At 43.0% G+C, this 12,901-nt stretch overlaps 1 protein-coding gene across 1 annotated transcript in view; it reads right to left on the bottom strand.

Annotated features, from left to right (window-relative positions):
* The window catches only part of SPIDR (scaffold protein involved in DNA repair), a 199,134-nt gene that overhangs the window by 184,204 nt on the left and 2,029 nt on the right, over positions 1 to 12,901 (bottom strand). The window contains exons 2-5 of the mRNA XM_064170710.1: positions 10,207 to 10,362; positions 9,129 to 9,207; positions 7,854 to 8,030; positions 6,872 to 7,029 (exon numbers count right to left, since the gene is read on the bottom strand). Of these exons, the coding sequence (XP_064026780.1) occupies positions 6,872 to 7,029; positions 7,854 to 8,030; positions 9,129 to 9,207; positions 10,207 to 10,362 (570 nt within the window). The remainder of the gene's footprint in view (positions 1 to 6,871; positions 7,030 to 7,853; positions 8,031 to 9,128; positions 9,208 to 10,206; positions 10,363 to 12,901) is intronic.

Below are 12,901 nucleotides of genomic sequence, written 5' to 3'. Positions count from 1 at the left end.
TAACTGAAGACACAGGTCCTCTTTATTTGCTTCACCTCTCGAGGTGGAGGTCAGGGCCACGGGGCAAGCAGATTACTTTGGTTCTCCTGCTACTGCCGCAGACCCTCTGCAGTGCTGTGAAGCAAGCCAAAAGGTGACTGACCTGAGGAAAGGCAGATGCCTCCTGTGGCATGTAGCTGCAGGAAAATTCACACAGGCCACTTGAATCCTGTTTGAAAGACCAGGCAAAAGGAGGGAACGACAGTAAAGAGGGAGGCATTCAATAGGTGGATGCCGAGATAGCCATGCTGTCAGCTGCACTTAAAGTTGTGGCTCTCCAGAGCTGTGCAAGCAACAATATGCGGCCCAGCTGAAGCCTTAAGTTAAACAAAGAAGAGAGGCTGGATTAGCAGCACATAGCCCAGCACTTCAAATGTAAAAATACAGTCTGGGAATGACAGCACAAGGCAGCAAGGTCTGAAGTCTGTTTATGTCATTGTGGTAGCTCCTGTGATCCATCAGATTTTGTATACTCAGGATGTGGTACACAGGAGTCTGCTATACTTAATAAAACATCCAGGGAATTTCACAAATGAGACACAAAGCACAGATGCCTCAGTGATGCTCAGGATCACCTGCAAGAGGATACACAAACACACACAAGCACCTGTAAGTCTGACAACTGTGATTAAAGAAGCTTCATTCAAAACAGCCACCAAGGTCTTGACTTTTTTTTTTTTATATCACTAAAAAAGATACTTAATGACTGTCAGGACACTCATTTGACTGCATCATTCTCACTTACACTGAGATTTAAACTCCTGTCTTGGAATTATAAAGAAAAATCTCCCCAAGATACTTGTAATCAAAGCAAGGAACATCTAAGCCATTTAGATATTAGCTGAACTAATGTCTTCAATCCTGATTTAAAATTAACAGGGTGATTAACTGAAGACTTCAAGAGAAGTCAGTTACAATACAGAGAGCCACAGTCCCCCCAGACACACACTGTTTCCTGTTCTGATAATCTGACCAAATCATGGAAACAAAGTTGACAGGGAAACTACTGCCTGTGACTAAGGTTCGAAGCTTGACTTCTGGATCAGAAGGTGCAGAGACACCTCTGTAGATCTGGAAGAAAGAAGCTAGTGCACAAGTTCAGTTTTGTCCAGTAGCTCAGCTACAAAGGCCAATATGAATGCAAAAGGCATCTGTTTCTGTACCACTACTGATTTACAGTCTTTTGACTCAAAAAGCCCAGCTGAAGAGCCCTGCTAGAAGAGACCAGTTTAATTCAGCAAGGTAAGGTTCCAGTTTTGGAGAAGACAAAGAGGAAAGAATTATGTTGCCCTGATTGCTTATGCTGTCTGCATCCTTTGACTTTCCCAAGATTGAATTGGATAAAGCCCTAAACAACTTTGTCTGACCTTGCACCTGAGCCTGTTTTGTGCAGGCTGAAGACATTCTGAAGTCTCTTCCAATCTGAATTATTCTATGAAGTACACATTTAGAAGTATTCTTGCATATATTCTAATAAGCTGACTGACAAAAGTAAGCACTTGCAATAACATGGTCGCCCCATTACCTTTTATCAGTGTGAAGTCATCAGTCTGACAGGGTGACACAAATTCCATTTGCTGTAACAATGACTTCCTAGCTTGAGATAACCTGTTTTGAATTCTGTTACACAACAATAGTTCTAGACTCAATTCTAATTAACAACCCAGTAACAGTTATAATTATCATTATAATGGATTGAGAGATCAAGGACACAAATCAGGCCCAGAAATAACAGCCAAATCTTGGCATATTCATCTTTCAAGTGATCACTTCAGAATTTCATTAGAGATGTTGAATCCTCTTCAATGTAATACTACAGAAGGACAGAGTTTAAGCTTTTTTAAAAAGCAAAGTTAAAGTCAGTAGTAAAACCATGAACTAAGCAAATGAGTCAAGAACTTGTCAGTGTGAAACTAATGATTGGACTCGATCTTCAAAGTCTTTTCCAATCTAAGCAATTCTGTGATTCCGAGTGAACCTTATTGCACAGAATCACAGAAACATTGAGGTTGGAAAAGCCTCTCAGAATCACCTAGCCCATCCAGTAATGCTACTCTGCAAGGTTCATTCTAACCCATATCTCCAAGCACCACATCCAAACAACTCTCAAACATATGCAAGGTCAGTGATTCAAAAGCTCAGATAAAAAGAAATACACCCTACATCCACGTGCAAAGACTTCAAGTAATGCATTTTTCACCCAGAGAAAACTCCACAATCAACCTTTTGCACACCATTACAATGATTTTTGCACAAGAGCCAACATCACATCAGATTACCCAGTGTCAGTATACACACACTGCAGCACAGAGAGCTAGGAACCCAGTGGTGATCCATTTAACAGAGTTTTGAAGCTAAATATGGCAAGTCTTTTTCAGTTGTCTGTCAACATACAGCAAGACACTTCAAGGATACTTCCATTCTGCATTTAAAGGAAATGAGCCCTTAACCACTTGGCTTTTTGATTATTTTTCAGCCAAATTAGAAGATCAGTAGACGAGCTTATTAGCATGCTCTGCAATAAAGAGGGTCTGCTGGAATCAGGCTTCATTAGTGCTGCACAGCAAGTAGGTGAGACTAACTCCTACATATTAGCAGTACTAAGGGTGAAAATTTCTCTTTACACAATTTTGGGATAAATCTCACTTGCACTGCATACAAAGCAAGCAAATCTGACTACTCATCAGAAACTGATAAGTAGATTTAACACACAGGACAAAAAAATCAAAGACCACATTCTGCAAAACACCAACATGATATAGTGCAAACAAATGCTGGCCTACTTCAAAGGATTCCATTACAGAAAGTGTTTTAAAGAGGAAGCCCAGTACAGAAGGTGATGCCACACAGTGTACAGGGCCAGAAACCATTTCCAGTTTAGGAGGTAGTATGGCAGGTGACATGAATCCACCTACAAGAGCACTAGAGCTTCTGTAATCCCTAGCATCAAAACATTTAGAAGTTGAAAACAATTCAGAGATGAGCTTAAGTTCTGCATGTGATAAGAACTGGTCATGAGACAAGGGCTCTGCCCAAATTAAGCAAAAACTAGTCATGACCAATGCATCAGACGACCAGTACATCAGATTGATTTGGAGGTGATGATGCGGTTCTCTTCCAAAAAACAGGTCTGCCAAAAGGTTAACATTATGGTGCTGCAACAAAGGTTAACCTTTAGTCTCCAAGAAAAAGGTCCACCAGATATCTACGACAAGCAAATCACAGAATCACAGGATATTAGGGGTTGGAAGGGACCCAAAGACATCATCGAGTCCAACCCCTCTGCCAGAGGAGGACCACACAATCCAGCACAGATCACAGAGGAACACATCCAGATAAGCCTTGAAAGTCTCCAGAGAAGGAGACTCCACAATCTCTCTGGGGGAACCTGTTCCAGTGCTCTGTGACCCTTACAGTGAAGAAGTTCCCCCTTGTGTTGTGGTGGAAACTCTTGTGCTGCAACTTAGACCAACTGCTCCTTGTCCTATCACAGGGAGCAAGTGAGCAGAGTCTGTCCCCTCACCCGGAGCAGCTCCCAGATGTTTATAAACATTTATTAAATGAAAGCAGAGGAATTCTCAGAATAAAGTCATCTGGAATCAGGTCTTGCCAGATCTTTGTCCTGCGTTACCTTGAGCAAAAATTCAGCTAGTGATAGGTCAAAGGAAGGTTAACAATTAAATAACTCTCCCATGCCCTAAAAATATACAAAGGAACGTAAAGCATGACCATGTCATATCTTGCACATGTTCTCTTCAAAAATCCTGAACTGAACCAAAACCAGAAATTAGCAAGCAGCTGCTCACCACAAGACCAGCTTCAACTTGCCTCCCTCAATATCCTCTACCAAGCAGCTTTACACGTCAGAGGTGGGCACTTGATAGGAAAGACACCACAGGGACTTGGAATATAAGCCAGATTTGTAGAGTGTGGAGTTACAGTCCCAATAGGCATGAGTTTCATCTTTGTACCAGAACTTGACATGAAGTCTTTCCACATAATTACCACTGAAGAACAGCAATTTGAAAGTCAGATCTATTGGTATATGAGAAAAGAAAGCTGCAGCATTCCACAGTTTTCGACATTTCCCATTAGAAACCTAGTACACTTCTACCATAAAGATATTTTGGCTGCAGTCCTAAACCTCCAGAACCTCTTAGTATTTGGCATATTTTGAAGTGGGGTAAAATAAATTTCACAGTCTTTTGATTATCCACACACTCCATTAGGTTTCAGAGATTTAGCAAATACCACAAAAATGATCATATATCAACATTTGGGTTTTTTTTTTAAACCCCCCCTTCCCCCACCAGGAACCAGACCACAAAATTAACAGGTCCTTTTAAAGACTACTCATACAGCAAATGCTCTCCTATAGAGAGCACTGCTTTCTGCTCTGTCTTGGAAACCTCTCAAACAGCTTGGCTGCAATTTTTTTTCTCTAGCAAATCAGCATACCCCAAGTAAAGCAACACAAAACAAAGACTGCAGCAGACACAGCAGAGACAGCAGCCACTGAGGATTTACCCTCCTGCATAAACCAAGTGCCCAGAAGAAAGTTCACTGGTGAAACTGACCACCCATGCAAATTCCCACAGCATGGCACTCCAGTTGCAAAGGCATTCTCAGATTGCCACTGTGCCCTCACCTTCCGCAGCAGCACAAGGATTCTGGTTAGAGCTAAAAGCTTTATTACATTTGGCTGCATTCAAAAATGCCTTTTCATGAACACTATTGACCATATGAAGGTATCTTGCAGCATTTACCCAACTCATACAATCAGTCAGGGTTGGAAGGGACCACAAGGATCAGCCAGTTCCAATCCCCCTGCCATGGCCAGGGACATTCTACCCTAGATCAGGCTGCCCAGAGCCTCATCCAGCCTGGCCTTAAACAGCTCCGGGGATGGGGCCTCAACAACCTCCCTGGGCAACCCATTCCAGGCTCTCACCACCCTCATGGTGAACAACCTCCTCACCTCCAGTCTGAGCTCAGGTACAATAGGAGAACAACGTTTACTGCTTGCATAAATCCTAGTTCTGCCTTCCCAGATTTATGCAGACCACGAGGTCTCTTCTGATGCTGCTGCCTCGGACCTAACTGTTTTTATACCGGTTCTTCACGCACCTGAAAACGACTAAACCAACCCCTGAAGGCTGAGGTGCAGGTGCTGAGGTGCCCCTGCAGCCCGGTGCGGGTGAGCCGGGAGCCAGGCCGCAGGGGTGAGCCCGCAGCTGGCACGCTGTCCTGCACTAGGTCCGAACCCACTTCATGAACCTGCCCGCTGCAGCAAGGCAGCACCCCCAGAACGGCGGCAGGGCCCTGCCGTGGGACCGATTCAAAGGACCGCCGCTCCTCCGGGAGCGGATCTCTGCCGCGCTCCATCTGCACCCTCACAGTCATTTAATGAAGACTCAACACACGAGTCTGGATGAGTTTCTATCGAGGCTTTAATCCGCTCCGCTAACAGCCTTCCCCGGCCCGCTTCCCTCCCCGGCCCGCAGGCGGTGGCACAGCTCCAGCCCGCCTGCCGGGGCCGGTCCCGACCCTAGCTCGCCGCGGGCAGAGCCGCCGCCGGAGGGCCGCACCCGCGGAAGGCGGCAGCAGGATCGGGACTGGGGCCGCGCAGCCCGGGCCTGCAGCGCCCTCTGCCGGGGCCTCGCCGGGAGCACGGAGCCACGGAGTCGGAGGCTTAGCGCCGCCCGGGGGAGCGGAGTCAGGGCGACCCGTCCCGCACACCGGTGTAGTGTGTGTCCTCAGCGGCAGCAGCCTCGGAGCCTGCTCAAACAGGGCTCACGGACCCTCCCTTCGTCCAGCCCAGCTTCCTTTGCTGCCAGGCGGCCTCTCGAGGGGGCCCAAGCATGATGAGGGCTGAAAGGAGCTCCTGAATATCATCCAGTCCAAGCCCTGGCTAAAGCAAGGTCACCTACAGTAAATTAACCAGGTTGGTTCTGAATGACTCCAGGAATGGAGGCTTCACAACCTCTCTGGAGAGCTCTGCCACCCTCAAGGTGAAGATTATTTTCCCTTTACGTTTATGTGGAACTTCCCGTGTTCCAGTTCATATCCACAGCCCCTTGGCCTGTCACTGCACACCCCTGAGAAGAGTCTGGCTCCATCCTCCTGACACTTGTCCTTTAATTATTGACAAGCATTGACGTCATCCCCATTTGGTCTCCTTGAGGCTCAATAGCCCCTCATCAGCATCCACAGTACTTGGATTCTATATAGCCAGAGTGTCAAAGAACTAAAGAGAAACAGGTACCAGTCCCAATCTAACACAGTACAGGAAATCTGGACACTGGCCCTCAACAGCCAGGGGCAGTAGATAATCCAGATCACCATCTCTCTTGTGAGAAACCTCCCCAACTTGATGTTGCTTTGTGCGTAGAATGAAATACAAGAAAGCCTTTTAAACACAAGAACGAGCTTCTTTGCTGCAATGGTGACCAAGCACTGCTGTATGTTACTCAGACAGGTGGTGGAATCTGTCTTTGAAAATACTCAAATGCCAATCAGACATTTCTGGTCAACAAGCTTCAGCTGACCCTGCTGAGCACAGGGTTTGACTAGACTGTCTACCAGAGGTTCCTTCCCACTTCAGTCATCCAGTGATTCAGTGACCAAGCTCTACATGTGAGGCACCACTTGGGTTTGAGGTTTGGCAGTCAGAAGAAAATGCCTTGAAAGTCTTGTGTACAGAATTCCTTATGAAGAGAGAAGGTAAGCAAAGCTCTCATGCTCCCCTGAATAAGCTCGATTGAGTATGAATACCCTCCAGAATTGTAGTAGAAGGGGTTTCTTCTTTCTTAAATTTGAAAGAGTTTCTCACCTCACAAAGCTCATCATTCTCCTCTTTGATGGGCAGGGAATTAAGACTGGTGCAGGAGTCAGAGTCTGATATCTCCACTGTGTTGTCATCCTTCTCTGATCCGTCGCACCTCTCAGAGGAATCACTCTCCTTCCCCCAATCAATGAACTCCAATTCATCTAAAATTAAACATTTGTAAAAAGAATTCTTAGTCACCATTCAGAAGAACAAAGCCAGAATAATCTAACAGGTATCCTGAACATGGGGAAAAAAAATGCAACGTTGGGTTGTTTTGGAGTTGGTTTGTTTGTTACACATGTTCCACTGATCTTAGGTTGAATTATTTCATAATCCTGCCTCTCATAGAAGCTAAATCCTACCAGCAGACAATCTTCTGTGAAGAAAGATAGGAAAAAATACATTTTTAAAAGATATTTCAAAGTAATTCTCCCCCAAAGGCAGTATATTTAACAGCTTAGGCAGGTAGGGATTTTAGTTCAGCTATTATTCGTTCTCCTAGGGTTTATTTAGGGGCAGGTTTCCAGTTGCACTGGATTTTCCAAGTGCACTTGTTCAGAATTAACTGTTCTAAGCAAGTACCTCAGACAGTGGCCTGGAACAGCTGAAAATCTGGTGTAAGTTAACATCTGCTATTAGTGGTAACCTTTCAGTAGGACAGGGCAGGCAGAGAAAGCTGTTCACAACCCCAGTACCTGTGCCACAGTAGAGAAAGAAACAGGACAAACTACCATGTATTGCATGCTTTACTCCATATGCAACCTGTTTATGCTCCTTTACTCCAAAGTATACATTTTTTGGTATGTAATTTATCCTAAGAGTTTATTCCCATGCTCACATGCAATCCATGATAAAAATGACAACTGACTTAATTAAAATAGGATTAGATCATGTGATTTTGTCAGAATGGCCTCAAAGAATTGTCACTGTTTCACCTGAAGTGGACAGAACGTTTCTTGACCAATCTGCTTGTGTTTGAGCTCACCTTCACTACTACTGTCCTCTAATAACAGATCATGTCTGCTGGGTGACTCCTCTGGTTTGGAAGCAGGGCTTTTTTTGCTGTCTGACAAGGTTTTACTTCCATCGTCTGAAGAGTCACTGCCACTAGAGGTCCATATGATGTCCTCAGCTTCCTCAGAGCTTGCAGCAGCAGTAGATGCTATTTAAAAAATTGTGAACTGTTAGACTGTTACAGAAATTTAATGTAATAATACTTAAAAATGAAACTCAACTAATTTTGAACTGGAAAAAATATTGCTTGTGTCACCAGGCATCACAGATTAATACTGGAGCATTAACTACTACATATGTCCTATACATTATTTCCCTGCTGGCACTCCACACTAAATACTAACACTTCATTTTATGCAGTGAGGCTCTGTTCTTCAGTCCCAATGCTCTCACATGTGCCCTTTTAAAATCTTAAGTGGTTTCAATATAGGCTGTCCTTGGAATTCTGAGTTTGAAACTTTATAGAGCAAATAGTTATTCCATCACTAGAGATAATTCTCCAGTTTTGTCCTGAGGTAAAAAAGAAATGAAACTTTTCAGGAGTAACAAAGAATAGTCATTGTACTTGGAAGTGAGACATTTCAATTAAAAATATCTTTCTCCATCATTTAACAAAAAAAGGATAAAAGGATTAATGCCTAGCATGGAGCATATAGAATTTGCAATCACAGGAAGGCAGAGCTTTCACTTCTTACCACTGTCAGAGCTTTTTAGGTAATGGGAAGCTAGGCAGTTTCTGGGGATTTGGAGGCAAAAAAGCCCAGAAGAGAAATGCAAGGACATCTCCTTACATATTAAAGCAACTCAGGTACATTAAGAAGACTGAAAGCAGGAGGCTGACAAAGTTGTTTTCCTATCTAACGCTCATACTTATACAGTATGATTTCTCTCATACTTACAAAACATTCTCTGGCACCTGCTGAGAATAATTTTGCCCTCTATCTAGACAGTTAAGACTTGGTTTTCATTCTCTCCTCTTAATGTGAGCAATTTTAACATCCTGGCCCTGCAGAACAAAGAGTATAAACAGCACTAGTAATGCTTCTGGGGTGCCTGCAGCTTTGCAGAATATACTCTGGAAGTCTAGGTGACTAGAGTAGCCCAATCAGAAAAGCATCACAACTCTGTCTCTCACCAAAATTAGCTTCTGATTCCAGTAACCAAAGCAAGCCACATTCTACCTTGATAAAGGGCAAAACCAAGCAACAATCTTATGGCAACACTAACATGAAATAGTTGTAAGTACCTGCTGCTCTTTCAGTAGATGTTAAGAGTGGTCCAAGATGCTTCTTAACCCTCGATTTCTTATTTGTAGGTCTCAGGGACTACATTAAAAAGAGAGGCATAGACATTTAATCATCAAGACACTACAGACAATTCAGTACCTAGCAATATACTCAAAACTTTTGTTATTCACCATAACTTAGTGGCACAACTTCAAACCAGTTTTTCTATCTCCTACTACAGTCATATAATGTGTGAGGTAATGAAACATGAGAACAGTAGCATGAAAATTAAATTTTCATCGTTTAGGAAAGTTAATTTACTGTGACTATGAAAGGAATCACACCTGACCTTGCAAAGAACAAGAGCCAGTATTTTCAGCATTAAAATGTCAAAAGCAGACAGGAAGAGCATGCTTGATAAAGCATGTGCTCTATTCAAAGGCTACAGAGGGAAGTATTCAATGGCCTTTGATTTTATTAAATCCCATAAGCTATGCAACACTGACTGCCCGGTAGCAGACAAAGAAAAGGCAACTTGGAAGATGATTTTCAACACAAAACACTTCTCACTCAGAGCTGGCTGACCAATGAGACAAACGCATACAAAACTGAACACAGCTCGATATGCTTTCCAAAAAGAGCATCAGTAGCAAAATCTGCATCTGCAGAGTCATCAAAAAGCAGCATTTTCTACAGTGAATTAATTATTGCAAACATACTCTTTAGACCTAACAACAACAACAAAAAAAAAATCTTCACATGCAAAGTGGAGTCTTTTTGTTCCATATTCTTTTGAGAAATGCAGTACTCCATCCCAAATGTTAAATGAATTTTGTATCCCTCAGTGCACTGAAACTTTCCAAGTGGCAATCTAAGCCATAACACATTAATGTCTACTCCAAAAATTACACTAACCAGTTAAGACAATGTCCTTATGTAACCCTGGTTTCCATTTTTGTCTGCTTTGACAGTTAGCAATATGCTGTTAACTGGGAAACAATGCAAAAAAGGGCAACATCTTGAAATTCAGTCAAGCATGGAAACTGGTTCAACTGTCAGCTTGCATCTCTTCCTTACACTGTTAAGCCATTCTTTTACCTCCAGCACTGGAGTGCTCTGAAAACCATCCCCACACCTGAGCCATGCATTGGAAATCGAAGCAGAAGCCACTGATGTCCTGACACTTGATTTCTGAAGCCGTAAGGGTGTCTCATCTGGGAAGGGAGTGCATTCTGCATTCCAAAACCGCTTCCGCTACAATGAAAAACAAAACCACTGAAAACAGTGTACACACAATTCTTTAAGTTAACTTAAGCTACCCCCTGAATATTTTGTGCTTACAAATTCCAATTTTTAATGAGATGAGGAAAAAAAAACATCTGGAATACTTACAACTATTGTTTGTGCAATACTCAATAGTACTACCAGCACTCTAGTTGTTTTTAAGTACATCATGTTCTGTTGATCAAAGTTACAGTTGTAGTATCTGTTAACTGCTCAGCAGAGATTAAAATATGATCCTAAATAGGACCAGCTCACTAAAATGCACTTCAATTCCTTCAAAGCGGCATTTAATCTAGTTCTGTGTGATGCAGGAGGTCAAAGTAAGTATGACTGCACAGCTCCCTGTTAAACCACCAAACAAACGAACCCAGGCTCTTCCAGCTCCAAGAACTACATTTGTTTTCAGACTCATTTTCCAAAAACAATAGTGGCCAATGTTGCCTTCTCCTTACGCAGGACACCAGAAATCCTTTGGACTATTAGGTAAGTCACAAAGCAGAACACTTATTAGCACCCACTGCTAACAACATGCAATAGATGAAAATAGCTGAAGGTAAGAGAGTTGCCTGTAATCACATCCAAAGTTGTTTTTCAGATTCTGCGCCCTTTCACACACATAAATCCATGTTGAGCATGATAAACATCTTAGCCCACTATGCTATTTATGAAACTTTTATTACAAAACGTTGTCTACATTATCTGCCTGAATGTCTTCCTTCTTCTGATAGTCTTTCTCAAGCAACCACAGCTCCTAGCTGAGAACTACTCCCAAGTTATGTTAATCAGTACATATATTTTCAGCCAGGCTGGGAACTCAAGGCTGTAACGTACTTTGAACTAAGAAACAGACAAAGAGAGTCTTTGGCAACTTTTGTCTGTTTTGTAACTGATAATGCATAGATGTTAACTCCCTATAAGTAGAGAAATATAGAAAGGGTATGCTTAGAGCTGGCAAGATGGAAACAACCCAAAGCAGAAAAAGTAGCTGGGTTTGTGCCTAGATGGTAGGGATGGTTCTGCTTCTTTTTAGATTGCTAGAGTGCAATGTGAAGTGGCACTTCTGAACAGCTGGGAATATTCCTTCAGAGACACTAGGGAATCAAGGCTGTGATAGGCAGAAAGACTTTTAATAGTTAATGACTTAACAACAGAAGTGTGTTATTTAATCCTCCACTGCACTAGCCTGGATAAAGGCAGGTGCTGCTCAGGTTTTCAGAGCAGCCCTACAGGGATATCTCGGAGCAGGTGGTCTCATGACAAATCAGGAAACTGCAGTCCCCTCTTCCTCTTCTTCTCAAGCACTCAGCAGACTCTGCACAGACAGCAACTAGGAAACAGACTGGCAGCAAACTTCTCTGGGAAGAAGCACTACTTATCTACAGCTGGCACAGCAGCAGAATAAAGGATGCAAGGACCAGTGGGAGCACTCCAGCAGCTGCTTGACACCATATCAGCTTAATTACAACCTGAAGAACCCTTAGTACCGCTGACAACTCTGGTTAATTACCGCTTTGTCTCACCACATGTCCTGCTCCCCTGATACAGAAAAGTCAGAGTGTTTCTTATACCACACAGAAATTTGCAGCCACTATATAACTTCAACATGCACAATGTTTATGTGACTATATAAATGTAAAGCCCACAAATGTATTTTTATTGCAAATGTGTAACCTGAATACTGTGTGCAATAGAAAGAACTAGATACCCGCAGATACAGCCTTGAGACATGTAATTGTCAGGAAGACAAATGACACCAGAGAGGGGCCCCTCTGGATGAAGAGTATAGCCCAAAGAATAGAAGAGAAACAGCAAGCACACCTTCCATAAATAGCATCACCTGGCTTCAAATGACAGACATCCTACTGCACTAGCAGCTGCAAAGAGTGTGGCCACAGCCACAGGTGTGAGTGAACTGGGTGCAGCTCTGCAGGGCCTGTCTTCAGCTGTTTGCTGTTGACTATGATGGGATAGTGCCCATGCCAAGGAAGGCACTGTCACCCTTCCTCTGCAAAGCCTCCAAGGCTGCTACTCCCCAGACACAGGTCTGGTGTCCAAGGACCTCTCTGCTGCAGGAATATGTTGGCTGACATTCAGTAATGTAAAGCTCTAAAGGCTCTTTAATCCGCTCCAGCCTGCTTCAAGGCAGCTGATAAACCTGTATTTTTAAATGCTTGTTTCTCAGGAATAAATATTTACAATGAAGCTAATCCTAAAGCCATGCTGTTCCCAAAGAAATGCAGCAACAACAGTGAGTTCTCCTAATCCTGAGTCACAAGGTTAATCATCATCATCTTCCCCTGGCACAAAAACAGGGCACAAAAAAAATCTTGTGCAATTTATTAATGTTATGTATTAAGAAACAAGATACTGGTATTAAGTATCACTGAATTGGGCTCAAAAGAGCTAAGGCACAGAGACTTGGCATCTCTCATAAAAATCATGATTCATTTCAAAGCAAGGAGGTAGGCAAAAGGACCTTTGAATTACATAGAGCATTTGATGACAAAAT

The sequence above is a fragment of the Pogoniulus pusillus genome, chromosome 34 (genome assembly GCF_015220805.1).
Source record: "Pogoniulus pusillus isolate bPogPus1 chromosome 34, bPogPus1.pri, whole genome shotgun sequence".
In the NCBI taxonomy this organism is placed as follows: Eukaryota; Metazoa; Chordata; class Aves; order Piciformes; family Lybiidae; genus Pogoniulus; species Pogoniulus pusillus.
The sequence above is the reverse complement of the archived record's forward strand: the minus strand, read 5'-3'. Positions and strand labels throughout refer to the sequence as shown.